Below are 27,011 nucleotides of genomic sequence, written 5' to 3' on the forward strand. Positions count from 1 at the left end.
AGACATTATTTGATGTGAATGCCACAGAGATACACAGAGCAGATCTATAGGGTTTTGAGCCTGTCCTTTCCAAGGAGGAGGCCCCAGTGCAGGAGGGTGCTGCTCTCCTTGCAGCCCTGCTGGGGGGTGGAGTGTCTGCCCCAGTGGGCAGAGGGAGGGCACCCTGAGGAGGGACTGAGATCAATAACTGGGCAGTGTCCTGCAGTAATGGAACACTTTGGCACACTCTGGACAGTTCTGATCTCTGCCTTTCGTTGCATTCTCTAAAATTCACTTACAGTGCTTTCTGTGTCAGGGAAGTGCTTACATCCCGTATTTACACCCTTAAACCAGCTGCCAAACACTGAAGAGCTGATAAACACTATGTGCTGTTAACACTATAAAGTACAATCCCACTGCTGCTTGCATGCAAATAAATAATAATAACTTAGCTGTTTGTCTGCTTTTCAGTGTATAAGTGCATTTGTCACGTAACATAGTAACATCTAAATCATTTTAGTAAGAGCACTAGAAAGGCTGAAACATTACGATTAAGAGGAAGTTTTACTGTTTGGTGGTGCTTTTGTGATTTCCTTACTTGATTTTTTAAAAACCACTTTTAAAGTGGTGTGATGTTTAATCACTATTGCTGGGTTTCACTTTTTAAAAATTTTCCACTGAGTTATCTTGCCTTCCTCAGGACTGAGGGATTGGCCTGCAGGCTGGAAGTTACTGTCAAATATTCACTAAATCTTTTCTTGTACTCATTACAGACACAGATTTCTTTTTAATGTGCTTGGTCAGTTTTGAGGCCACTTTTTTTGTTACTACCCATAAATCAGTAGCAAGTATTTTTATTGTTGTCAGTGAAAGGTTAATAGAAGCCCATAATTTTCAGACATATCTCTTTTGATCAACTGCTCAGAAATTTCCTTAGAAAGGGGGTGTAAATTGTTCCACACCGAAAACTGGAGACTGTGTCCAATTTGTGCATAAATTGAAATTGTCTTTCTAATAGACTCTGTGGAAGGTGTGGGGTTGCCTTCAAGGTAATGACTTAAAGATAAACTGACCCTTGATGAGGGAGCTGGAGTTTCAATTTAATGCGTTTCTGCAGTTTTCCTTTGCCTTCAGTGCCTTCAAATTCCACACAAATAATTCCTTCATAACAAGTGCCTTTTCAGAAGATGTATGCTGCTGACAGTTAATATAAAATTATTGCCCCTGAATGCATTTTTGTAATTACTTTCCAGAGAACTGTCTTTGTGTTAGAAGACATTTCACACTTTAGTAACATAAGTGTTTGGGGAGAACATGAGTAATAATTACAAGCAGTCTTTCAGTGAAAATAAACCTAAAAATTATAAAAAAAAGCTAATGCTAAAGTTGGTTAGAGACAGTGAGGAATTTATTTAGCACATTATGCCTGTCTGTATATTTTCCAAGTTTAATAACCCTTCAGTAACTAAACTTTAAAAAAAAGCAATAAAGAACAGAGAAACTGCTTTCTAATTTTTAAGCAATAATGAAACTGAAAACTGATTAAAAGTGACATACTACTAGAGACAGAATAAAGAAACTTAATCTGAATGCTCCTATAGGAGATTTCTGCTATAATGGAAAATGAAATGGCTCACAGTTTGATCAATAAAAAAATTAACAGCATTTAATAAAAGGCTTCTGTAGTATGTCAACTAAAGGATACTGTGAAAGTCTTGATCCAAGAAAACCAGGGTTGTAGGGTGAGCTTGTGTATGTGAGTGTGATATGGTCGACTGAGCAAAGCTGATGGGTTTCAGGTCAGATGCTGGATAGTAAATAGTTACACAGGTTTAGAGAGCTTGGGGCCAGGGCTGTCTGTATAAATAGACATCGTCCTGGTAGTTATTACACACACCCAAGCAGCGAGGCTGGATTTCCATGGAGGCAAAGAGGGTGAAGCCTTGCTTTCACTGGAGAAAACAGGGCAATTATACCATACACATGTATCTATAAATATATGTATGGTATATCTCTGTGCCATATCGAGACAGCTATGTATAGATCTAGGTGGGCTCAAGTGACAGCAGAGCTCTGCAAGGCAAGAAGTTATGTGTGTTACCCACTCTGTGTGTGATGTCTGTGACTGTCCTACAGCATAAGAAGGTGCAGGAGCTGCCAGTCCTCTTCCCCACGTTCCTGCCAGCTTCCATGCCTTTAAACTCCAGGTAGACTCTTGAGGTGTTCTTAAACTGCTGCTAATTTGAGCAAACTGTGTCCTATCAGTGAAGGAAGGTGAACATTTTGCCTGTGAAATGCTGGTGTAGTGAGCTAACACGAGGATGCTGAGGGGAGGCAGCTGTGGGGCGTGCAGGGCTGTCACAAACAATTCTGTGGTGGTGCTGGCAGGAGCAGCACGGTGCAGGCACCAGTTATTACTGAGTGTGCTTGGAGCCCCTTTCTCTAAGAGCATGTGTGCCAGTAGATGTAGAAGGAGGTGCAGTACCCTAGCAAAATAGTTCTTTGCTAAGCTAAAGAAGAATGCTGAGAACTGCCTACTTACTTAGAAATCAATATGATTTAGTACATACTGGTGTGTAATAAGGCTCTGTTGTGAAATGTTATCACGTGTGCTTCCTAAAGTCTCTGACTTCTGTTTATTGTGTTGTTAATGTACTTCACACAAAATAGTATTACTGGTATAGTCCGTGATTTATCCTGTGGGTTATTATCCAGAGAGATACCTAGCACTGAGCACTCTCCCTCTTCCCTTGCCTTTCCAAAAGAAGCTCTTGTAGCCACCATTGCTGCTTGTCAGTGGAGTCTGCTGTCAGAGCCAGACAAATGACAGCTTGGAGAGGCTGCAGCGGCCATAGCCCTAGGAGGGCACGAGGAGGTAACAATATGCAATTTTCATGGTTCAAGGGTAGCCTTATCCTACTGTTCTTCATTACAGTACTGCAGTGAGATCAATTTTATTAAGTTGTAAGTCTTAGGAGGCCAACACCATTAACTACATGCTGGATCAAATAATTTTTTTGGTATTATGATTGTTTTTTTCCTCTTGTTGGGGGAAGGCAAAATCTGATGCATAGATCTCTTCATCCTGAGAGAAGCATTGCATGGTGACTGAGTGTCAGGAGGATTGTGTGCCTGTATTTCACTCACTCTGCCCTCTCATGTACTGGTGTTTCATGCATTGGCCTTTTTGGCTCTTTGTTTTTCAGCTAGGCACCTTTTTTCTTTACCCCATGTGGTTTGACACTATGAGAAAGTGGTGTGCTGCACTGCTTGATAGAGCACCAAACCTGCTTGCTTTTGATGCATGTAGTGATGATTCGATGTGTGGAATGAGCTGCCTTTGATACCTGGTCCTGGTCCTGCAGCTGGGATGCAATCCACGCTCTCTGACCTGGTTTGCTCGGCTGGAGCAGGTTGTTGGCAGCTTTGTATGGGTACAGGCACACAGGTTACAGCAGATCCCAGGAGGGCCCTGGCCCATTGAGAGGTAGCACCTGTGTTCAAAATGCAAGTGTTTAAAACAGACTTTTTTTGAAATGTTAAAGAGCCACAGAATGGGGGTACCCAGCAAAGGCATGACTTTTCATCCTATGGGAAGATTTCAGCTGAAGTTTGTTTGTGTTTTAATTACTGGAACACTTGTGGCTTTTTTTGCATCTGTTCATTCTTCTTTGACCACAAGTATAGAGAACTTTGGACTCTCTTTCTGTGTGACAGTGCTAAAGAACAACACTAAAATGTAACAAACCACATAAAAGTAGAGACCTCCCCCACACTGTTTTGGCATTTGACACTGAGCGAAACATTTACTAATGAACGTTTAGATTAGGCTTTTCCTTTAAGTCATTTGTCTCTTTTGTTCTCACTTCCTAATTATAGATGAAATTTCCTTTCCTTTTGTCTTGCCGGGGAGCTGAGCAGCAGCCCCGGGGCAGGAAGGCTGCACCCCTGGGCGGACGCACCCTGGGCGGGCACCTCGGGGCTCTGCCGGGCCCCAGGGGGGTGGCAGCTGTGTGCCAGCACCCGTCATTCCTCCATCAATCAGCTCGTTTTTCTTCAGTGTCATTTACTTTTATCACTTGTCCTGCATCTCGGGAAAATTCCTAGGAATTACCCGAAGCTCTCTGTGAGGCCTTTGATTTGTTTTTGTTTGGACCAGGGCAAGGAATGAGGTGATGCCACTTTCCTCTTCAGTTTTATCTTTTGCTTCCAGCTGTCAGACCTGTGCATGTGTGTGCACATGCTCATGTGATACTTTGCATAGCATAACTTTGCAGCCATTGCTCTGCATGGCAAAGTTGCTGGAATAGGAATTGCTGCCCAGCACTGCATCAGTGGATGCCTGCTGAAAAGAAGCAACTCTTGATGTGCTTCTGTAACCAGAAGTATTTAAAGCCAGGCATAACCTTGCACTAAATAGTAGAACAACCAAAGAACGATCCTAGATTTCAAATAAATTCCAGCTTTTTGAAGTCCTCAGGCTTAAAAAAAAAAGTTAAAGAACATTTACTGGCACGAAGACAGAATGGCTTGCCTGCCCTGTATTTTACCGATAAAATAAAAAGTTTAAAGTGCCCAAATTTGATTCCACAGCTGAAAAAATAAGCTAAGAATTTGGTTTCTTTTTTAATTTCTCTGGCCCATGTGTTGCATGGTGTTACCCATTTCTAAGTGTCTCAGTGGAAACTGTAGGTAGGCATCAGGATCACTTCCAGTGAAGGTCTGACCTTTTGTTTCGGTCCTGCATCACTACCTGAAGCCCCCAAAGCAGTTTGCTGTGGCTGGGCTGTCACTGTGGTCCTGGGCTGAGACTCTGCCACGTTGAGCTCCAAGCACACAATCCCAGCCTGGTGGTGGGGCCGTATATCCCAAGCTGACTGAAGCAAGTGGAAATTTGCTCTTTCTTGTTTCAGTGAGGCCCGAGCTGAACATGGTACATGTAATCTGTTTTCAAATATTTGGCTTTAGGAGCGCGTTGTTCCTGTAACAGAGCTGTTTTGAACACAGCTCAGAAGGCATTTCTACTGACTGCAACTTTCAAACTGGGCCTTTGGGAATTCACTTTTCCAGCTTTGCCAAGTTTGCCACATTCCTTGGACCACCAGGTCAGGCAGGAACACTCCCAGTTCTTGCTATGTCTCCTTTGAAATAGCAACTTTCTAGAGCGTAAGATGGCTCGTACAGAAAAACCAAGAGTCATTAACAACATTAACTGTAGCGGCAATTAGAATAACATATTCTTGACTGTTGGCCAGATTGTTTAGGTCATAGGGTAAAATATTCTTCTTGTGCAAAGCCCTGCAGGCCTTCCACTGTGCTGCAGGGGGAAGAAAAAGAAAAGGAAAAAAAATATTAGAAAAACAAAAAAGCCCCCCAACGCCATTCCTACATTTTGGGTAGTGAGGTGTACTTTCAAGGCTGATCTCTCAAATCTCATAAAAGAAAAGTGTTTGAACCATCATTAGATGTGGCAGGTTCATTTAAAAACTAATAATAACACTTTTGTGAAATCCGAGGTCCTGTTTTACGCCCTTCTTAGAACTGATCAGTGATCGTTTATCCTGAAACTTGGTGCCAGCAGCTCCCTTCTGCTGGTGTTTGCTGTACCCTTGCTCTCTGCCAGTGGTGGGTGGGAGCCATGTGCCCGTGGTGCTGTGCTGCCTCCACCGTGGTGTTCCATACACAAATTCTTCACAGTTGGTAAACTGTGATTATCTGGCAATCTAGATAAAAACTACTTACTATTAAGTTCACTAAAATCCAAGGCTTAAAAATGCAATCTAAAAAATTAGCTGTGTCAGTAAATACATGGATCTGTGCTTGTTGCTACAAGACAGCCACTGATGTTTGGAGACTGCAGAAGGTGCTGCTGGTTCTGGCAACTAAGGAGCCCTTTTGCAGGGTAGTGCACAGACAAGTCCCCTCAGAGCCAGGCTCAGCTCCAAAACCACCCCTGCTCCTGATGCCAGCAGCCCCTTGGCCCCCTGTGGTGACCCAAACCCTTCCAGCAGCGTGCTCGTGCCCATCCTGCCTGGCTGCACCGTGGTAGGGTGCTCCTGCAGTTCCTGCCAGCAGGAAAATCGCAGGTTAAATTTGTGAACTCCGACAGCAAAGCTCCTCAGAAATGAGTTCCTGAGGAATGCTCATGGCCTGCTGTCCTCATCAGGGAAACTGAGCTCATCGTGGGAGCAGCTGGGCTGCATTTGAAGCTTTTCCTTGCTGGATGGACCACCCATTCCCATCAGTGCCCTGGTGCTTGCTGGTTGTTTTGCTCCCCTGGGCAAGGAGCTAGTGTCTCCCCAGGGCCGTCCGCACCCTGCATACCCCACTGGCAGCTTGTGGTCAAAACAGTGGAGACAAAGGTCAAAAAACCAGGAAACACCACAGATTTTTCTCATCAGTGTTTGGTATTCACAAGGCAAGCACCAAGAGTACAGCTCATCAGCGGAATCTGAAGACCACGTTGTTTGAAGGACAGTAACAGTAAGGTGTGGCAGACATGTAAAATTTCTTCAACTCACCGAAAACAAAAAAAAAAAATCTCATTGTAAAACTATGTTGCATTTGTTAAATAATTTCTGCAAGCTTCACTCTTGTGTTATTTGACATAAAACTCTGTCAGGCAATGACACTTTTGAGAAGTTGCCTAGAGGATCATATTTCCCATTCAACAGGGAATTAAAAAATGTTTCTGGAATTTTGCTTTGCAGTCGGGAATCTATTTTCTTATCTCACATTGTACAATTTATTTTTCCTAAAGCAGTGTGCTAAATTATTTGTTATTGTTGGACTCAGTCGAGCAGCTTTATCCCTGGTGTAGTCACAAAGTATTGGAGTAAACCCAAGGATGAATTTGTCACAGCGTACTCACCAGATCAGCTGGTCTTTGGGTTAACTCTCAAAAGACAGAATTTCAGCTGAAAATATTAGTGAAGGTCCCTTAAAGCTCCCCCAAGTTGCCTCAAAGCTTTCTTCTTCAGGCTGTGGCAAAGTCAGTTCAGAAGTGCTTCCCTGAGGTCTTTGTCAGGGCGGCATGGAAGCAAGTGCCAGTTCTTTGGGTTAGATTTATCTACTCGGACTACTTTTATAGGTTCCTGTCTTACAAAATTGGAGAGTTGATATTCTGATTTATTAACGATCAAGTCTGCAGGACATATAGGCTTTAAAAAGATTGAATGAGCTAAAATGTTTGTGATTGCAGTCTGGGATGAGAGACTGGATGGTGTGCCAAGTAAATATGACACAATGTAAGTGATAATTTGAATATGTACATTAAATGATGTGTGAAATAAAGCAAAGCTAGCATAGCTCTAAATGTGACTTATTGTTTGGTGAAGTTAATAGTATAAAGAGAACCAGAATCATTGTTTTTTTCATTACAATACATTTTTATTTAAGGAAGAGTCTATAAAGCATGAGATTCAGCTAGTGGCATTTTATTGAATAAACATAGTAGAGATGATGACTTACAATATGGAGTGCTTAGTGAGTGATACTTTTTATAACCAAATCCTTAAATTCATTACTGCTGTGTAAGTGGCATATCTGATTTGTTAAGACGAATATTATGTCTAGCTCTTAATGGAAATTTCGTAGTAGAAAGGTATGTATAATTTAACAGTAAAAGAATCTGAAAATGTGCAGATCAGTTAACTGCTAAGAGGGATGCTGAGACACACCACAAGCAGGCACTGATTTTTAATATTTCCATTGCAATTTGAAGGGTACGTCATGTTACAAGTGCTCCATGGAAAACTGCAGAGTGTTTTACAGCGGTTGATTTATGTTACCATTCGCAGAGCAGAAGATGGTATGAAATGTGTTCTGGCTGGATAGTGGTAGCAGAGCTCTACTAATGTGTGTGTCTGAATTGCAGTGCTTGTGGTAACCAGTTTTTGTCTTTAATAAATTTTATTTTCAGCTTTGTTTCATGTTCGCAGTGTTGGTTGTCCTTAATCTTTTTGGTGCTGATCTAATTTTAGAAACAATTCATCTCTCTGTGTGCTGGTGTTTTGTTAATGGCTTAAAGCCCAAACGCATCCCAAACCAAAAGGTGGCATGTCCCTCTTGCCTGGCTGAGAGCAGCTCCTGGGCTTTGGGGGGTCAGCCCCCAAAACAAAACAGTGAGGATCTCTTCTGCTGGAAGAGCCTGTGGTTCTGTCTCACTTTGCTGGATGACTTCCCAAATATTTCTGTCATACCAACAGGGTTGTATTAAGAGTGTGAGTTCTCATGGATGCAGGTGAAATAGTGCAGGTGTAGCACCCATGGCTGTATCTCTGTGCTGGGGGCACATGTGTGCAGAAGAGGCGGAGGCATCTCCATTTCAGCCGGTTGCCAAAGCCTGGTCAGCATCTCTGGCGTGTCTAATGGATGCTTTCCCTGCTGAGAGGGCAGCAGGGACTTAGAAGGGCCTTTTCATCTCTGCTGCCTCTCTGGAGAGCCCAAGCGAGGGTTGTCCTCAGTTCTGCGTGGAGCCATTGGGCGTGACTGGCTTCAGGCACATCTGAGTCCACTGTGGCCAAGGGGGTGTCCTGGAGGCAGGAGGATGTGGCTGCAAACCCATCCCTCATGACAGGCCACTGAGGTCATGTTGAGGGGGGGCTGCCTGTGACCAGCTGCCCCTGCCACCCACCCCATGGCCAGTGAAGAGCTGGCTGCCCCATGTGTGGAGCTGCCTCCTGGACAGCCTCGGGGTGCTTGGCCCCCCACCCTGGGGTATTTCTGGAGCTGCCAGAGAGCTCAGTCTCCCTGTGCACCAGTGCACATAAAAACTTGGCAGGGGGTGGCAAAGGCGTATGTGCTAGCCCACGTTCCGGTCACAGACCAAGATAAAAAAATATCTGAGAGACCTGAAGGTCAGATGCAATGTGTCTGCTCTCAGCTAGGTCAGCACAACGTGAGGCTCATCTGCCCAACCAAGTGCCTCTCGTTAGTTCAGCAGGACCTCTCACGTCCTGGGGTACATGTGTGCTTTGGGACCTTCAGCTAGAGCACTTTTTTTCTTGTTGTTACTAATATTGGGGCTTGGAGGCGGTGGGAAGAGGAGAGCATTGAGAATTAAAATTCAGCACATGCCTTTTCTTTGCGGGCTGTAATTAATCTTGCCAATTTTTAAAGCTTTGAGAATCTGGTTAAGTGATAAAACACTAACAACTTTATATGACAGAGAGTTAGAGGCTCCCGCTACACACCCACCAGAGAAGATTAGAAGAGAGTGTTTGCAGGATTCGCACTAAGCAGCAGAGAATACAGTTGAGAATTGTTGCACCACATGGTATAAAGACCACATTAATATAATGAAAGGTGTCGAGAATAATGTGAGAGCGGCTGTAATTAAATGTATCTTAATAAGTGCAACATGCTTCTTAAAGCTCTTATTTTTCAGACCTCTCAAACTTAGAGGATGTTCTTGCTGTTGGCAGGTGGCCTGGGAGGAGAGCTGGAGAGTGAAGCGAAGGACAGCCGGGCCCTGGAAGAGAGGAACAGTGTGACGAGCCAGGAAGAGAGAAATGAGGAAGATGAAGACATGGAGGATGAGTCAATTTACACCTGCGATAACTGTCAGCAGGACTTCGATTCACTGGCAGACCTGACTGAACACAGGGCACACAACTGTCCTGGAGGTAATGTTAAACTAGCTTTACAGTTCTGACAGGTGGTTAGCTGGGTAATTGGACATAGCAACAGCTTGAGGCCTCAAGTGAGATTAAAGAATTAATAATGTAATTTTACAGTTAATGTAATTTTATTGTGGTGCCTTGGGTAGCCTTTGTTCACTCCTTTAATAAAATTAAAATAAAAGCAACAGCTTTCCAATTGGAATCTGTCAGTAATTACGTTAGACAAAAATGTTGTGAGGTTTTTTTAATGCTAAAAGTTTCAGGCAGGTATTTTTCCCTCTCTCTACAAATGCAGGAAGATTAAAAAAGTTAAATGACTGAAGTGTGCAAAACTCCCAGGAAGAAAGGCCTCTGAACCCCATAAAAGAACATGACAATTTCTGAGATTAAAATTCATAGTGCGAGTTTTGTAATCCCACCCTAAAAATACACCGTTCTCCCTAGGTTATTATTACATTGCCTTTTGAATTTTATGGAAGTGAGGATGGCATCAGCCTACGCTGATCTTGATTTTACTTTCTGTAAAGTAAGAGCAAGCTCAGAGCACCGGTGTGAACAATTGCAACATATCTTGCTTTTCCACGGCTGCCGTCGCGTGGCCGGTGGTAGCAGCAGGTATTCTGCAGAGCACGCTAAGCCGATTTACGGGGGTAGTAAAAAGCTTTGCAGATTTTACCAAAGATTAAATAAAATCTTAGGAGGGGGAGCGCAGAGTATGTTCATATGTATTTAAATTAGAGACTCTCATCCTTCACCTTCCCGTACTGGAATGCTCTGCCATCACTTTATCCTCCACACTCGTCTAACGTATTTTTAGGCAGTTGCTGTTATGGCAGACGGGTATGTCGAGGCTGGCAGAAGGCAGGAGGGTTAATTTCTCCTCTGGCGCAGCACCCATCCTCTTTCCCCTGAGTGCATATTCCTCCTGGCCACTAAATTTGTTTTGTAATTAGTCCATGTTTTCTGCTCTCCTTTTTGGGCGTAAGTAAAATGATGCTCAGCCAAGAAAAAACATGTGAAATGGAGTGCAGCAAGGAAGGGAGGGTGAGTCAGGTGGGGGCTTCGGCTTGGCTTGACTCCCACCCCAAGAGCATCCTCCGTTGTCACTCTGGTTTGCAGAGCAGAGGACCCCCTGCTCTCACTCCCATCTGCTTTCTGGGAGGAAGGACAGAGGGATGTTGGGGCTTTTCCCCAGCCTGCAGTTGGGTAGGGATTGCAGTCTTAAGCCCGCCCCCAGGGCTGCTTGCTCTGCACTCTCATTTAAACCCCACACAGGCTGCAAACTTGAAAGTGCGTAAAATTGAAAGGCTACTTCTTGCGGGGTGATTTCTCAACCAGCTGACAGCCACGGCACTGGCCTGAGACTTCTGCAAATGGCACTCTGCTGCAGGGTAGGAAGCAAGAAAATGCCATTTTCTATTCAGAAAAACCCTTGTTTTCCAAACTTGAAGGTGAAGTGCATAGCCCATGTGGACACTGGTCCTTTCCAAAGGAGCAGCCACAGGGACAAGTTGTTCCTGAAGCCATCCCTCATGGGAAGCAGGACAGGCAGGATCCCAGCAGGGCAGGTGGGTGGCACGTCCCCAGCAGCTGTCCCTGGGAGCTGCTGCTGTGTCTCTGCAGTCGTGCTGGTACAGCTGCTCACTGTGCTGGGGGAGCCCCACCAAAGGATCTTTTTAGCCCAGGTGTCTGCTTGGGCCTGGCTGACTGTGTGACCCCCCAGGCAGCTGTAATGGCCCCACTGCGGGAGTGGAGCAGGGCAGAGGGGAGCGGGCACTGCTGGGGGGACCCCAGAGGAGGAACATAAGGTTATGACAGGTGACCAGCAGCACTATGAAAAGGAGTAGTTTTTTTCCTGAGGCAAATCTGAATTAAAATGTATCAACCTAGGGATTCTATTCATATCAATACAGTCAGTGTTTTCACACTTCAGTTTTTACTTATCCTCAATGTAGTATTCTGTTGATGAGATTAAGAAAAAAGAAATTATATTTTGGGGGATTTATCTAAATAATTTGTTAGTATTCTCATTGCTGGTTTTGATTGCAAGTAGCATAATTTCATCTTCTTTTACTGTCTTCACATGTGCTGATGATTTACAAAGACATTTTGTCACAAAAAGGCACCGTATCTGGCATTATCTGCATATACATGAAATAAGTACTAATTATTTCCATGTGAGGATATCCTTGTTCCAGAACAAGAGTGTCTGTTTTCTACTTAGTTTAATCCATGTCCTGAAGTGATTTAAAGTAAATAGTTGCACTCATATGTTTTGGAATGAGAATGTTTCCATGAAGGCAATCTGGAATATTGCTTGATATTCACAAACCTTACCTTGAGGAAATAACAACCAGTTTGTGTGATAGCCATGAGAATTTTCATGGAAATCATGGGAAATGCATGTCTTTGTTCAGTTCATCTGAAGAGACTTGCATCACCTGGGTGAAAATCTAAGATTGCATTAGGAAGTGTGCCATATTTAAAGATTTTACCCCACAAAATGAGCTCTTTGCCTGTGTCCTTAGTTACCCTGCATTCCTTTTGCCTATAATGCCTGCCTGACACACCTGAGGTTGTAAAGCAGTGCCTGACCTCTTGGCAAACTAGATTTTCATGTCTTAATCTGAAGCAGGGCTTTCAGTCGTGTCTACATGGGTCCAGATCAATACAGGTAATATTTGTAGCGATAATATCACCAGACTGATAAGACAACATAACTAATGACTTCCTTTGGGATACTGAAGTTAGGAAAGTATTGTAGCTCAGGAGTGTTGCAGGATTACAAGAGATCACTCCAAAAGAATAGGATAAACCATCTATTTCACTGGAATCCCTTAGAAATTCATTACAGTGCGCTGAAGTTATAATACAGTTTGAACGCAGCTGCTTTGACATGTAAGGAGGTAACAAACAGCCATTTCCCCCCTTGCTTTTTCATGTATTTCAGACTTGTTTCTTTGAGGACAAAACACTGCTGAAATCTAGACATCTCTGGTAGCATAAGTGCATGGCATTCCTTTTGATGTCAGTGTAGTAGAGATGTTCTCCTTCTGACAGAATTAGGTGCCTTTTATACCTTTTTCTCATGACTGATGTCTGTGATTGCAGGTTGTAGGTTTCCAGTGTCTAGAGGGATCTGAAAAAGGTCTAAATGGGGGCAGCTTGTACCGAAAGAACATCACATTTCCTTACTGGCTCATGTCTTCCCTTGTCTCCCAGCTTGCCCCCACAAATGAGCTCTCCTGCAGCAGTCCTGGAAACAGTGCCTTAAACAGCTAAAGATCTTGAGAAAATACACTGAGAATAAATAAAAACACCTAGTGTATACACTGGATGTGTTAAGCTTTTAAAATTAATGTAAAACTCACTGGTATCCCATATCCCCTTAACTAGAGAGGACCAAGTAATTGCATCGGCATCATGTTCAGGGTTTTTTATGCATGTTTTTGCATGCTGCTGTTACAGTGTAGGTGTTGTAGCATGATGCTATCTTACAGCATTAGTGACAAGAGTAAAGAATTACATGTGGATGTACAGCTTACTGTGTCCTACAACCAGCACCAGAGGCTGCAACCATTCTGCAGTGTATCATTGTCTGGTGTCTGATGCCAGGTGGTTTGTTGTCTGATAAAAAAGTGGCTAAAAAGCTACAAGATTTGTCATTTTGCTTGTGTGTTTTAATCCACCTGCATTAGTCTGGGTTTACCTCCAGTATTTTATTGTGTTATTTTTGCTTCCTCCGCCCCTTTCCTCCCATGGATCAGAATAGCCTCATGTAAGCTTGTTCCCTCAGTTTCTCAAGTGAATGTAGAATGTTTTAAAGCAAATTAGTGCATCAATGAAGCAGACAGAAGTAGGTTTTGGCGGGGTCTCTGAGCATTTCATGAGGTCCTCTTCTGTTGTTGATAACTTTACAGGTTGTCTGTTTCAAACAGCAGCAGAGCTATATATGGATATTGCCAGCTTGGAAGCGGCTGATTTTTCTAAACTACTGTACGGTAGGAACTAGTTTATAATTAAAGTCTTGCAGTTGCTCCTTTTAAATGCCCTGTAACTTGTACACTAGGCTTACGTTTGAAACGAGGTATTGTAACTGTTTCGTGCTAGTGTATAATTTTGCATTTTCTTATATTTCACCTGCTACAAGAATTATAATTGCCATGCAACCGTATATGCAGGATGCTTATCCAGAAAACCATATACGGTAGCTTGTCAACAAGTGATGATGTCTTATGAATGTTTTCGTCAGGTGGCACTTTGTACTTTCCACTGACAAAGAGAGACATCTTACATACATTTTCAAAATTAGCCCTTCCCCAAAATTGTAATCTTTGGTTGCACCTGATTGGCAAGTCAGAGATTTCCTCTCTTTTTGCTGCTGCTGTTGTTGCATCTTTAAATTAATCAATTACTGATTGTCCTCCACAAAAGAAACTGAAATACAGTTGTGAAAAAGCAGTGTGGAAACTTAATTATACACCTAGTTTATACAGCTGTGTCTCTAATGACCTACTGGCCCTAATTACTGTGTTGTGGCTCAGTCTGAGTGCTCTTGTCCTTGCCAGAATTCTGCTCCTTTCTCTTAACCTGACTAGTGTTTCAAGCTTAAAAAAATAACAAGTTTCCTTTTTTTGTTCTTTTCTACATTGTCGTGCTGAAATGCAGTTTCCCTGCTTTCCAGAGGTCATAGCAGTGTTTTAAAATTGGCACCAGAAAAGCTCAGTAATATAACAAACTGTAAAAACATGGATTTTCCCTGGAGTCCTCAGTTCTTGCTGTCTAGATCTGAAAATGGGCACCAGGGCAGTGTTTTTATTGTCAATCACTCGGAGGGCTCCAAGCGCAGGCTCCTGCCCTGAGTTTGTCCTGGACGTCCCCTCTCCGGGTGTAGGGGCAGCACAGGGATTCCAAGAGCTCTTGGGAGGGATCGTGGGCACTTGGATGTGCCCAGGTGCTGCATATGTCTCCCTGGGGTCAGTTTTTGTGCCCATCAGTGCTGAGAGCTCTGAAACCCCAGATTATTGTAGGGGTTCACTTGGCTGGGTAGTCTGGGTGGTCTGACTGCTGTCAAGCATCACAGGTGATGCTTGAGTTTACCTGGAGGTTCCCAACCAGCCTTTTTCCAGGACTTCTGCTTGCACGTGCCAGAAAATCAGTGTGCTGATAAGGAGCTGTGCTGACTGGCTTTCTGTGCAGGCAGTCAGTGAAATACATATTTATGGTGTAGAACACAAAGCACATCCCCACATCTGAATTTGTTTCTGGAGTCAAACAGAAGCACAGCTGCAAATTTAATGTCAGGGTGGGTGTGTGTTACCCTTGCCCGTGCAGAGGTTTTGCAGCACATCCTGTGCAGTGTCTGCTGAGGCACCAGCGCTGGCTCTGCCCCCTGAGTGGGGGCTGCCAGCAAAGGTGCTTTAGTGTAGCCTTTCGTGTACTGCATACGTTTGACAAAGTTGTGCAAAGTGTTATGCTTCCTAACAGCACTGCTTACCCGGCACATCGGAGGGTCATCCGGCAGGTGAAGGTAGGTGAGACCCCTGGGCTGCTCCGCTCTGGCCAGGGCGCGCAGCCTCACCCTCAGCCCCTTGGCACGGGGAGCCATCAGCAGGGCTGAGCCTCAGCAGTTGTTTGTCGGGCTCTCTTGGATTTTACAGGCGTGCCAGTGCCTGTAAGGATTTGTGGTGGGGGGACACGTGAATTTCAAACAATGCTCGCTCGCCATAAACACCCAGCTCGGGGGGTGCTTTGTGTCCTCGTGGAGGGTCTCCCCGCGCGGGGCCCGCGGTGAGCCCACAGCAGATCTGCGGCCACACGGGAGCTGGCGCACGGAGCTGGGCGGTGTGCTCACTGATAAGAGTGTGCCAGTGCGCCAGGCGCCATCCCCTGCCAATCGCCACGGCCACCTTTGTGCCGGCTCCCCCCGGGACAGCGGCAAGGGAGGCAGCACCAGGCACTGCGCGTGCAGATAGGAGCGCTGCCAGCGCGGCTGCGGGCGGCTTGGTTGCATGTTACCAAAACCTCTGGCAGGAGGGAGGTAATGAGCTCTCTCCACCCCTTTCTCAGCCCCCTCGTAGCCAGCAGTCACTGTGGACGGCCCAGCTATGCATTCTGAGGCTGCACAGACATTTCGTAACAATGATGATGTCTTTCCTCAAGCAGCATATGTTTTTCACACAGGAAGAACATTTTCCTGTCATTTTTAAACATATGGCCCAGTGAGGAGCTGAGGATGACAAGTTAGCCTGCTTGTATTGGCAAGGGACTGTTTCATTCTTGCTACTTTAATTGAGTTCTTTTATCTGCTTTTATCTAGTTCAAAAAGTAGTCTGCAAAGTAAGCACAGGTATGCATGGAAATGAATAAAAGAGAAAGTGGGTGCATGTCTTAAATGAGGCCTCTTAAAGGAAACGTTGTCATTTGGTAGTCTTGTACAGGTTGGCCCCTGGTTGTCTGCAAAGCCAGTCTCACCTCCTCATACATTGATGCATCATAAATTAAGAGATGCACAGACACTGAACCACCCCAAATGCTGTGAAACAGAAGACAGTGCTGGGTGCTGGCCAATGTGAGAGACCCCCTGCGTGAAGCAGGACCTGTGTTTGGCAGCTGGAGCCCATCCAGATCCCCCTGCAGCACCCCAGGCCTCAAGGCAGCGCTTCTGTGGCACCAGGGGTGCTGGAGCTCCACCTCCCCTTCTCCTGCTTCAGATTTCTGTTTGCAAAGGGTAATCCATCACCATATTACAGCAGAAGGAGCATTGTGGGGATCTACATGGGGCATTGTTTATTGGCATTATAGAAATCTAAATAAGTAATAATTTTTTTTTTTTTTAAAGAAGAGGGAAGGGTTGCAATGGAATGGCTCCTTCCCAGGCTGGAGCCTGCCAAGTGCTGCAAGGGCAGCTGTGCCTACAGGAGGAAGGATCCCTATTGCCATAAGCAGGTCCCAGCATTCAGGGGGTTTTAGACAAAACCCAGTATATGAAACTCAGAACTGCAGTGAGGGGACCCAGGACTACAACAGATGCGTGCTTGTTATGAAGTAGCCTTTAATAAAGCCTTAGATAGTCCAGTGGAGGATGTACTGAGGTTGTCCTGTCTCAGATGAAGAAGAGCATAGATTATTCGTGGTTACAATGCTGCTGAAGGGCACGCATTGCCTTCCTGTGGTCTGTTGAGGGACGAGACTGTTGGCCCTATCAACAGCCTTTGCGGATTCAGAGCTGTTGAGGTCCTCAGCCTGCAGATGTGAATAGTGAACAAGAGGTGCACTCTGTACTTTTTTTCCTGATTCCTTCCCCTATCCTTCGCTGACCATTGAGTAAGTAGTCTTCATATCAGGATGGCTGTACCGAGCCAGCCTGATGGTCCCATAGTGCCATTTCTCCAGAACGTTTTTCTAGATGTCAGCAAACTTATCTGGGCACTTTGTGGTGCTTTTTATTTAAATTATTCAGACAGTCTTTTTCCATGAATTTCCATTTTGAAGTGCATTTAGCATTTTCTGTGGTGGGGACACAGAGCTCAGCTATGCACTGGAGAAAAGTACCTCCTTTTGTTCACTTCAGTTTTTTCACCTGCTTTCATTTAATACTCTCTGGTTCTTCTGATGGAGGAGAAAGTGAGTGATTGCTCCTTTTCCATATTCTCCACCCCCTCATGCCTGAGCAGACTTCTTTTGCTGCTCCCTTCACTGTCTCCAAATCCCTCTTTGCAGTCCTTTTACAGATACCTCCTGTGCCTTGATCCAGAGCAAGAGACAGGCGCATGGTGAAGTGCGGCTGATGGGAGAGCGTGGGGTCAGCTACCTCCTCCATCACTCGTGCCAGAGAGGTGGTCACGTTTGTGTGTCTGTCCTGGCTCCTGAGCAGCAGGCGAGGGACAGTACTTGTCCTGGTGTGAAGACCTGGCAGACAGAAAGATGGTGTCTGGCCATGTAGGGGAAAAACAATTAAGACTTCAATGTTTATTAAGAAAAAAGCAACCAGCAGTGCATTTCAAGCACTCATCACACAACATAATTTTGCTGTTGGAAGTAGTGGGATTAAACAAGTCTTTCTACTGTTGATTTCTTTGAATTTGTAGAATATAAATGGTGTTTTTTAAAAATCAATTAAAATGAAGGAATTATGTGTACATACATTGTCAAGAATTCCTATCTTTCATTTATTTTTTTTTTAAACAAGCTCTAGAAAAAAAATCCCCACAGAAGTTCTGTAGTGCATATTTGAATGCTTTTGTTGTAGCCTCATTAAACTTGGCTTGTCTGCAGATACAGCTGGCATGTTATTAACTGTGCTCCAGGCTTGGGGAAGCCAGAAAGCAGCCTCCACCCCCTGGTGCCGGCTGGCTTTAGGGAAACGTGCCAGCATGGGTTGGTCCTCTTCAGCTGGCTGGCTTTGGGAGCGCTCGCTGGAGCATCTCCGCATGGCCTCTGGGTCCGGGAGCCCAGGGCTCAGCCTGCCTCGAGTGCCACCCGAGGGAGGGCTGCGTGGTGTCCCCCGTGCCGGCCGGCAGCCCCTGCGGCACAGCGGTGCCCCGTGAGCAGGATGGATCCACCAAGGTACGTGTCCTCCCCTGGACAGCCCCACCCGGGTGCTGTGCTCTCCGTGGGCGTCTCACGCCTTTCTTTACCATGGGCTGGCAAGAAGCAAAGTAGTGACCGTCTGCCAAACAGTTTCTCTGTTCTGAACAAAACTGCGTACTGGACTCAACCAGTCAAATAAATTGAAAAAGGGAAATATTTTCCCTGCACCTGCTGGAGAGGCTGTTGCTCTCCAAGCCGGGTTTGCACATCAGAGGACCTCCACCAGAGGTCTAAGCAGCTTCTGACTTTCTTGAAAGCTTTGGCAACAAGTATGTATGTTCTGAATGCCGTTTCATTTAAATAATCTTAATAGGTGCTTTTAATAGTAGGGTGAATTTTAAAAATAGACTTCATAATTTCATATTCAATTGAAAATTGTTGAAAATATACTCAGTAGAAATTTAAGTTGAATTACATGTCTTAACTACAGGTAATGTCATTCAAATGTCTTGCTTATTACAAGAAGCTTTCATTGTCTTAACTAATGAAAAAATTGATTTGGTGTTTTCAAGGCACTTAGTCTGTTCACGTTAAATACTTCCTAGGGCATTTGAGCACTTTGTAGTTTTTAAACATTTAGACTAGCACCCTCTTCCTGACACAAGGAATTCTTATTTTTTCATGGAATGAAGATGTTGTCACTGTAATTTGGCTTAAGTTTTGCCTCCTACTGAAAGGGGTACTCCTTCCTCCTGTCTCCTGCCTTATGCTGGTACAAGGTTTGTGTTGTCTTTGGTAGCTGACATTGCTGACAGTTAAAAGGATTGATTTTTAGTCTGTGCAGCTCCCAGATCTGGCGCCCTATGGAGCTGCACAAGCCTCATGTCGACATGAGGGGGACAAGAGGTCAGGGTTTGGGGGGATAATTCAAGACATCCCCCTTAACAGCCTGAGTTATTTTGGATGAAAATTACTGTAACTGCACCAATTTGCTTAATGACATGCATGCAATTGGTAGAGGAGCCAAAGTCTTTAATCCAGGTGCGTTTTGTTGCTGGTGATACCTGTAACCATGGGGGTGAACTTCCTCTTGAAAGCACCATTTTGTTGGCTTGTGGGTCCATCTCTTCCTTAAGTTTCCGTGAAAATCTTTCTCAGCATAATGGTGAAAGACTTTCTGGGTCCTCTTTTTGTTGCTACTCAATTACTGTTAGGCTTGCTGAGGAGGACATAAGGAAAGGCTGAAGAAGCCCATTGCTTTTCTCTTCTCCAGGGAATCTGTTACATTAAACATTTGAATAGATTTTTGAACATAATTCCCAGTCATTTCCTCTACAGTGAACTCAGTTCACTCATGCAGACTTTGTACTTAATGATATCTCTTAAAATAAATGAGATTTGATATAATTTATACTAAATGGTCATTTTAGAAATCTACATCTGCTAATTATTCATTAGAAAATTTGGAAAGACAAAAGTAGAATAAATTCCCTTTATAAACTTGCAGTCTATAGAAATATAAATACACACACCTGTGTTTATTTTCTTTGAGCAACACTGAATGCCGGTAATTTACTGGACTCCAAGAGTAGTTCAAGCAGGTTTGAAGTACATTGTTCAATATGCATTGATCAGCCATAACAACCAACCAATCCAAAACCAGCCAAAATTCAAGATGCATCTAGGGCAGTTATTCAACATGTATGGTAGTACTCAGTTTGTGGTCTATCTCTGCATCATATGGGATTATTCTTTTGTGACTTCTGGCTGTGTGCTTGGGATGACTGCTCTCTGCCCTTCCCTCTCCCTTTTGCCTGTGCATGTGTCCCTGTGGTGCCTCCTCCAGGCTTTTTCCTTGCTCCTTTCTGGACTGCCACCATTTTACATCTTGCTCTCAGCAGTCCTCTCCCCAACGCTGTGCTGGCATTTGCCCTTTCCCGGCCCCGCACGTAACTGAGTCACTTCACAGTTTATACATTTAAGTTACACCTTACTGGGTTACTGGTTTCTCCTTTACTCTCAGCTGCAGTTGCTCTCTTGTCCATTGTCCCAGAGCTGGCTCTTCCTTGGAGCTCTGTACACATGCAGAGCCTTCATTGAACCATCCCGAGGGGACCAGCAAGGGCAGATCTCCTCGGGGTGCCGTGAAAAATCAAGCTGCTCCATGTGCTGCCTTGGAAGGCAATCTCAGCTAGGTTCAGATGAACTAAAGACATGTGCTAGTCAAATCTTTGTTCTAAAACCTAGAAAATTATTTGATTTGCATTCAGACCGCATTCAGATCCAACCTGGATAGCTGCTTGATCTCACCTTACAACCCTTCTCTGTTCCTTCCTCTCTTACAGACACTTGTCGTGGTTTGTTCTACAAGAGCTGTTTCGTGTAGGAATTGTTTTCCAAGGTGTTTCAGTGTTATCAAGTGTAACTGGGTTTGATTTTGACCAGAACCTCTGGTACATATAAATAAAGCAAATAGTAGTCCTTGCTTTTTATGGAGGATAAACTGTTATCTTTAGGAGGCAGTCACAATGCTGTTGCACTCCTCAGAGAAATAAGACAAATTCAACCCAAAATATAACACAAAAGGAAATTAAAGTGAGTAGGATTTTCTTGTTTCACCTTAAGTGAGAGAATACTGAGTTTTCCTTTTGCCAGAAAACTGGAAATGGGAGGGAAGATGCTTTCTCTCAATAATTAAGTATGCATATACATATCTGTGGTGTACAAAATACCTCATTTTCTGTTCAGTTTTGAAGACCTGACTGGCTAAGATTGTATTGAAATCATCATTACTTTGGGGGAGCATCAACCTTAATTAAAAGAGAAATGAGGAGAGCCAGTCCTTACAGCAAGTTGGGGAGAGTGATTTTTTGTGAGTGGTAGTGGAGCTGGGAAAAGTGCACTCTGAGTTAGCAAAACTGTCTTGCTTTTCCAGGGGCTGCCACAGCAATTGCCCGTGCATGTCCGGATCACCGAGTGACAGGAGAGAGAGCCTGGCCACTCCAAGAAGGGACGAGATGGAGGGAGGGAAGGAGGATAGGGAGAAAAAACAATTTGTGAACTTGCCCCTTTTGAGATAGCAACTGCTCCTCTCCCGTGCCCAGGATCATTGCTGAACAGCCGGCAGCTGCATCCCACTCTTCTTTCGCTGTCAGCGAATGTCACTGCACAAACCTCAGTAGTTTCAAGGAGCCACTATTTGTACACAGGGAATAGAGGAAACTCATGGATAGAAATGTTGTGGTGTGTGGGCTGCTCTGGATTTTACTCTGTGGAAGGAAGATCTCCACAAATGTTTTAAATTAGGCTATCCTTGGTAATTCTGGTGGTATGGAGCCCAACCAAAATTTCAGGGAAAAAAATAAGTTGCTCTGTTAAAGCAGACATGAAAAAAAATGAAGGGCTTAACTTTTGTCCTGAGGGTGATAAAACAGCACCACACAGCTGAAAATCAATCTGACCTTCACCCACGTGATGCTGTTGTCTCAGTCTGTCTTTCATTTCCTTTGGTTGAGTGAAGGCCACGGCATTCAGTAGGGAGAAAAGCCAGAGGGAGGTGTGGAGAATCCTGTTTTCTCTGGAAAGGCTTCGTTGCTTGAATAAGTTGACTCTATAAAGTGAGTTCCTGTAAAACTTTAAATTATTTTATTAAATTAAAAAAAAAATTCCTTCTTCTCTTAATAGCCAGCAATCACATTAAGGTAGAGAAGATATGTCCTGTAAGAAATGTTTGTGATATAAAACATTCTGTTTTAATTAACCCTAGAATTAGTTGGTATTTTGAAATGAAGGCGTCATGCAGCAACAGGAAACCTGCACATTCATTTAAAAACCAGAAATTTGTAACTAAAGGGGAGAAAAAAGGACAATAATTTTTTTCTAGAGGTATTTTAACCTTATGTTGCAGGCTTTGCAGAAACAAAGAGAAGGTACCCAGAAACACAGATACTTACATAAATAAATCAACAGTTAGGGCTTGTGTATAAGCAATATTACTGATTTTCAAAATAGAGGTACAATTTCAATTGGTGAACTACTAATTTTGCAAAACATCTTATAGCAAGTGGTTCCCACCTCATTTTCTTGAAGACAGAGAATGAACTGAATGAATGGGTAATATTCTGTGCAGAATTTAATTCTATTAAACAACAGAATCAATAAAGGGGAAAACTACATGCATAAGCACATCTTGATATTCTTTTTGACATCTTGAAAGCAATTAAAAGTGCAATTCATAGCTCTTCTTTGAATCCCCTTTTTCTTCCCTTCTTTTTGAATTTAAATGTGACCCAGAGCCAAGAAGTTGCCAGCTATTTCCCTTGGAAAAAAGTAAGTTTTCCGCACAGGCTTTACAAAACTAAGATTGTTTTAAGTTCTGCCTACCCTAAAATGCATTTTTCTTGATTCATGTCATCACACACAGATAATGTCCTTTCATGTCAGAGTCATAAACTACTCTGTTGCTTTATATTTTTGTGCTATAGATCCCCTAGTTACTGTAGCATGGAGAGAGGGAGGTCTACCTGTTGTTTTCTTTGTTCAACAATTTTTGCCTGTTTTAGGAAGGTCTATAAGAAATTTCATCTTCTTGTTAAAAAGATAAAGGCAGAGATTTTATGTAGCTGCAGAGATTAATCTCTGCTTCATAAAGGTTAAGAATTAAGCAATTTGTTCATTAATCTGTTTAGGATGATGGAGATAAATTTGCGACTGTAGCTTTTTATTGAAGTGTGGTTTGTCTGACATACCCACCATCACAGACACTTTTACATGGTATTAAAAAACCCAAAATGGTAAATAAAAGAGATGTTGGGACCTTTTCCTGGCGAGCTCTGTTACTCAGGTCTCCATGCGATATGCCAAAATGCTATTTGCATAAATATAGAATTTAATAAGTTATCATTCTGATTAACGTCATTAACTGCTTAACTACTGTAGAAATTGGCTTCCAAAGTTGCTTGATGGTAGCTGTTGCTCTCCACGTCATTCCATTTGCTGTCTCACTGGGGATAATGGTATGCAAGGGAAAGCAAGAAGGTCAAGGATCTTTTTGTTTAGTCTCTTTGCACATTAAAAGTTCTATTATGTGTTTGTATTGCATGTGGTTTCCAGTCTGTTGGCTACAATGCTTTCAAAATCCATTGATGATGAGTTTGTGAGGCTAAATATATCTTGTGGGTTATGACTACCAAGCTATCACTCTGTGTAGCAGTCAGGGCCAATATTTAACAAGTGTTTTTCAGAATGAGGAATTTTGAAACCGAGTCAAATGATCTTACAAAGGGGTTAACAGAAATGCTAATACAGAAGATGACAGCAAATGCTTGGTCTTTGCTGACAGTGGGGGTATTTGGAGCTATGCTGTGCTGTTTGTGAGGAAGTGGCTCTCAGGTTGGGGTTTTTATGGGTTTTTCTAGGGGTGGGGGAGGGCTGTGGTATTGTTGGGAATGACAGAGCCGCCACAAAGCTGAATGGGGTGAAAAAAGAAGTGGTGTCCTCTCCAGCAATCCCTTTCTGTGCCCCCAGCAAGGCGTAGGTGCAGCGTGCTGTGGTGGGGGCGTGCAGGGGACCCCATGCGGGCTCACCCCACGGCTTCCCACCGCCCACAGCTGCCCTGTTGTGTCCCCCCGCAGGAGCCGAGCCTCCATCCGTCCCCCCGCGGCTGGCAGGGCCATCGGGCTCCGCTGAGACCTCGCTGCTGCTTCTTGCCCGACATTTAAGGGAATGCAAAGCCAGACTGTAGGATGCAGCCACGTCCTAAGGGCTGGCACAGCCGCCTTGCTTGTTTTCACTCTCTAGCTAGTAGACTGACCTTTTAAAAAAACAGTTTCAGCTGCTGTGAAACACTGACAATAGCTTTAATAGATTTCATTTTGGAATTAAATAGCTCTGGTTACATTTTGATAATGTAAACTATCAGCCATGAGCATGTTTTAGCTGATTGTTTCAGGCTGTGTACAAACTCAGGCAGACGTCACTGCCTCCTTGCCAGGCATTAGCACAAGATGCTCATTTTCTTTAAAAATGAAAGCAGAGATTTATTTAATTTTTTTTAAAGCAATTTGTGTTCTGACTGCATGAGTACCTTCACACCTGTCAATTGAATCCAGTGTGCTTGTTCCCGAGGGCAATCTGACATCTGGGAAATTCTGCCTCAGCCCAGACCAGTCCCCTTTGAAGCATATATGGTATTTTGAGTTGAAATGGAGTTACACCATCACACATCATCCTTTGCATTATTCTGTTCTGCTCCAGTATATCCCACTTTTATAAATTGTGGTTCAAGTCCTGCTCTCTGGCTGCTTCAGGAGTATTGCAGTTATCTGTAAGCTGTCTTGCGTTTTTCACTGTGGGGCTGGTAAGCTCAAAAACATCTGCAGGCAGGGTCAGTCCAGCTTGTTAGTCTTTAGAGGATATTTACAAAGTTTCATAAGGCTTGGACCCATACCCACACCCATCCTAGATGCAGTGTCTACAGATTTATCCCCAAGAGCCTCTTACAAGCTTTGTTTGCATTACTATCTAGAGCTATCCCACTGCAGAAATCCTCAGGAGAGAAAAGTGGTCAAGAGTACTTAGAAACATCTGTTAAAAATTCAGACAAACACTGCACTGTCACTAGAAGCAGTTGGGACGGGACAAATGAAATTTACCATGTGGTGCTACAGTAAAAAGGGACATTTTGTTTCCTCCCTCACTTTTCCTTAAAAATTGATAGTTTGGTCAGTAGATCCGGGAAAATGCCCGAGCAGAGCACACTTGGAGCAAATAGCTGCTTGTTAACCGACGTCACAAACTGACTCCAGAGCCAAGCCTTGCAGTCTTGCGGGAGCGCTGTTTCCCGAGTGCTCGCATTGGAGTCATCACACGGTTTCTGCTTGTTTCAAGAAACCCTGCATTAATTGTGCAGACCTAGAAAGTTGTGACGTTAGGAGACAAAGTGACTTCAACATGACTTCTCCATTGCTTGCCATACTTAAGCAAAAGGGAAGAAAAAATTTGCAGCAACAAATCTAATGGATGAACTCTCCAACTGGTTGCTGTTTTGTGTGTGGCTACATACTGGATTCACTGAGTACTTGATAAATATTGGCATTTGTCCTTGATGATCTGTCATGAAGTTATAGGCAATTTGGCAGGGAAAACAAGTTTTCTTATGTGTGAGGCCAGACTTGCAATGATGTTGTGTTTCTCCATTGAGGAAGTTCAGCTGAGCCCTCCCACCCAATGCCATTCCCCACAAAGCACGCTCATCTCCCTTTCCCATCCTCTACCTACCAGCAGGACAAGAAGCAGAATGAGCTGTGTGGTTTGGCCAGGTGGCACACGCCTGCTGATTGCCTAGGACAGGCCCAAGAGCGGGGATAAGTGCTGACTCTGCTCTTAGCCTTTCTCTCAGCAGACGTGAGCTGGGGTCTCTGCCCTACCCAATCAAAGGGAGGTTCACCGATCTTAGAGAAACTCAATTTCTATCCGAGAAACTCAATTTCTCTCATAGCTCTCTATCCCCAGTCCAGTGTGATTCGAAAGTTAATAGGAAGGAACAAACAGTTAAGACATATGACAGGCAATATGATGACATAAACCTTGTTTTGTTAGGATGCCAGGCTGAAAAAATGAACACAAAGCTCCTGAGAATAAATGAGTCACTTCAGATTGAGACTTGATGGACAATGTTGGCTTTGTTATCACTCTGCAGGTAGTGAGAGGATAGGGTTAGGGAGAATTTCCAGAAAAGTAGGGGAGTTGTTATTAGAAGGGTAAAGCTTCTACTGCCACAGATCCCCTGTAGTGGACCCTGCATTACCCTGGTCCCTCCTCCTTTTAGGAGCCTTTTGAGGAAAAGTCTTCTGTGACAGGAACATCTTTCAGGTCTTTTAATCTGTGAGCTGCCAGGTGAAAGAATAGGGCTAGGGAACAAAAGACGCTCAGATACTGCAGACAAGCTTTTGTAGGATCTGCCACGTCAGCTGTCTCTTATAAGGTCTGCTGTATTTTCTGTTGATGGTGCTCTTCCCCTGAGGATTTTCCCACACCTGGGAATGCCTGCCATAACCCGCACTGATATTTTCCTCAATGCCTTTCATTTCTGCGTACAGATGGAGCTGGGATATCACACACTGTCCTTGTCCTTATTCTGTTCTGCTCCTTGGCAGTCACAGCTTTGCTGGCTGGGAGGTTTCATGCCACCTCCCTCTCAGCCTTTTTCAGGAGGGGCTTTGCAATTATTTATAAGCTAGCTTGTCCTGTTTTCTGACATTTTCAGTGTCTGCAGAGGAGGAAAGCTAAGTATATGTTCTCTGGTTTTACATGGAATAGAAAACTTGAACTAAATGTTGGTGATCTGTGTTAGCGAGATACTAGTTTTTTTAGGGTGCTGGGAACCCTCCCTTTGAATCAATGGTCTTTGGGGTGAAAAGCATCCTAGTGGCCTGTAACTACCTCTTGCCTTTGAAGTGTTTGGAGGCCCTGGAGGGGCAGGCAGCCAGCTCACTTGCATGCTTGTCAAGGGGAGGCTGGCTGTCCTGCTTTTCCTGTATTCCCAGTCACCATCCTCAAGTGGGTTTTCTCTCTCTCTCCTCTTGTCACATGTCAAAACAAGACGCATCCTGTGATTTACCTCATTCACCTTCCACTTGTGTTCTGAGGCTTGAGAATTTCCAAAATACAACAGGGTAAGAGGCAAAACTATAATGATTTGGGCCTCATAGCGCCTCTGGAGCCATCTTTAGATTCTTTGATGAGATGTCTATTCAAGCTGAAGAGCAGCATTTTCTCATTTTGCTGCTGCAATAGGTGGAAGGAGTAACTAACTCTTCCTTTAGAAGCAGTAAAGTGAACAGGCTTGTCTGCTGCCCAGTTGGACAATGCACTTAC

General features: G+C 44.0%; 1 protein-coding gene across 3 annotated transcripts in view; it reads left to right on the forward strand.

Annotated features, from left to right (window-relative positions):
- Positions 1 to 27,011, forward strand: part of ZNF423 (zinc finger protein 423) — a 228,729-nt gene that overhangs the window by 58,835 nt on the left and 142,883 nt on the right. For 2 of the 3 annotated variants that reach the window (XR_007628425.1, XM_050311213.1), the window contains exons 3-4: positions 9,405 to 9,605; positions 13,523 to 13,603. Coding sequence is in view for 2 of the 3 variants with exons in the window: in XM_050311213.1 (XP_050167170.1) it covers positions 9,405 to 9,605; positions 13,523 to 13,603 (282 nt within the window). In the remaining variant the exon portion in view is untranslated. The remainder of the gene's footprint in view (positions 1 to 9,404; positions 9,606 to 13,522; positions 13,604 to 27,011) is intronic. The other variant, XM_050311214.1, reaches the window with a different exon arrangement.

The sequence above is a fragment of the Myiozetetes cayanensis genome, unplaced genomic scaffold, assembly GCF_022539395.1.
Source record: "Myiozetetes cayanensis isolate MyiCay16 unplaced genomic scaffold, myiCay2020 scf16, whole genome shotgun sequence".
Taxonomy (NCBI): Eukaryota; Metazoa; Chordata; class Aves; order Passeriformes; family Tyrannidae; genus Myiozetetes; species Myiozetetes cayanensis.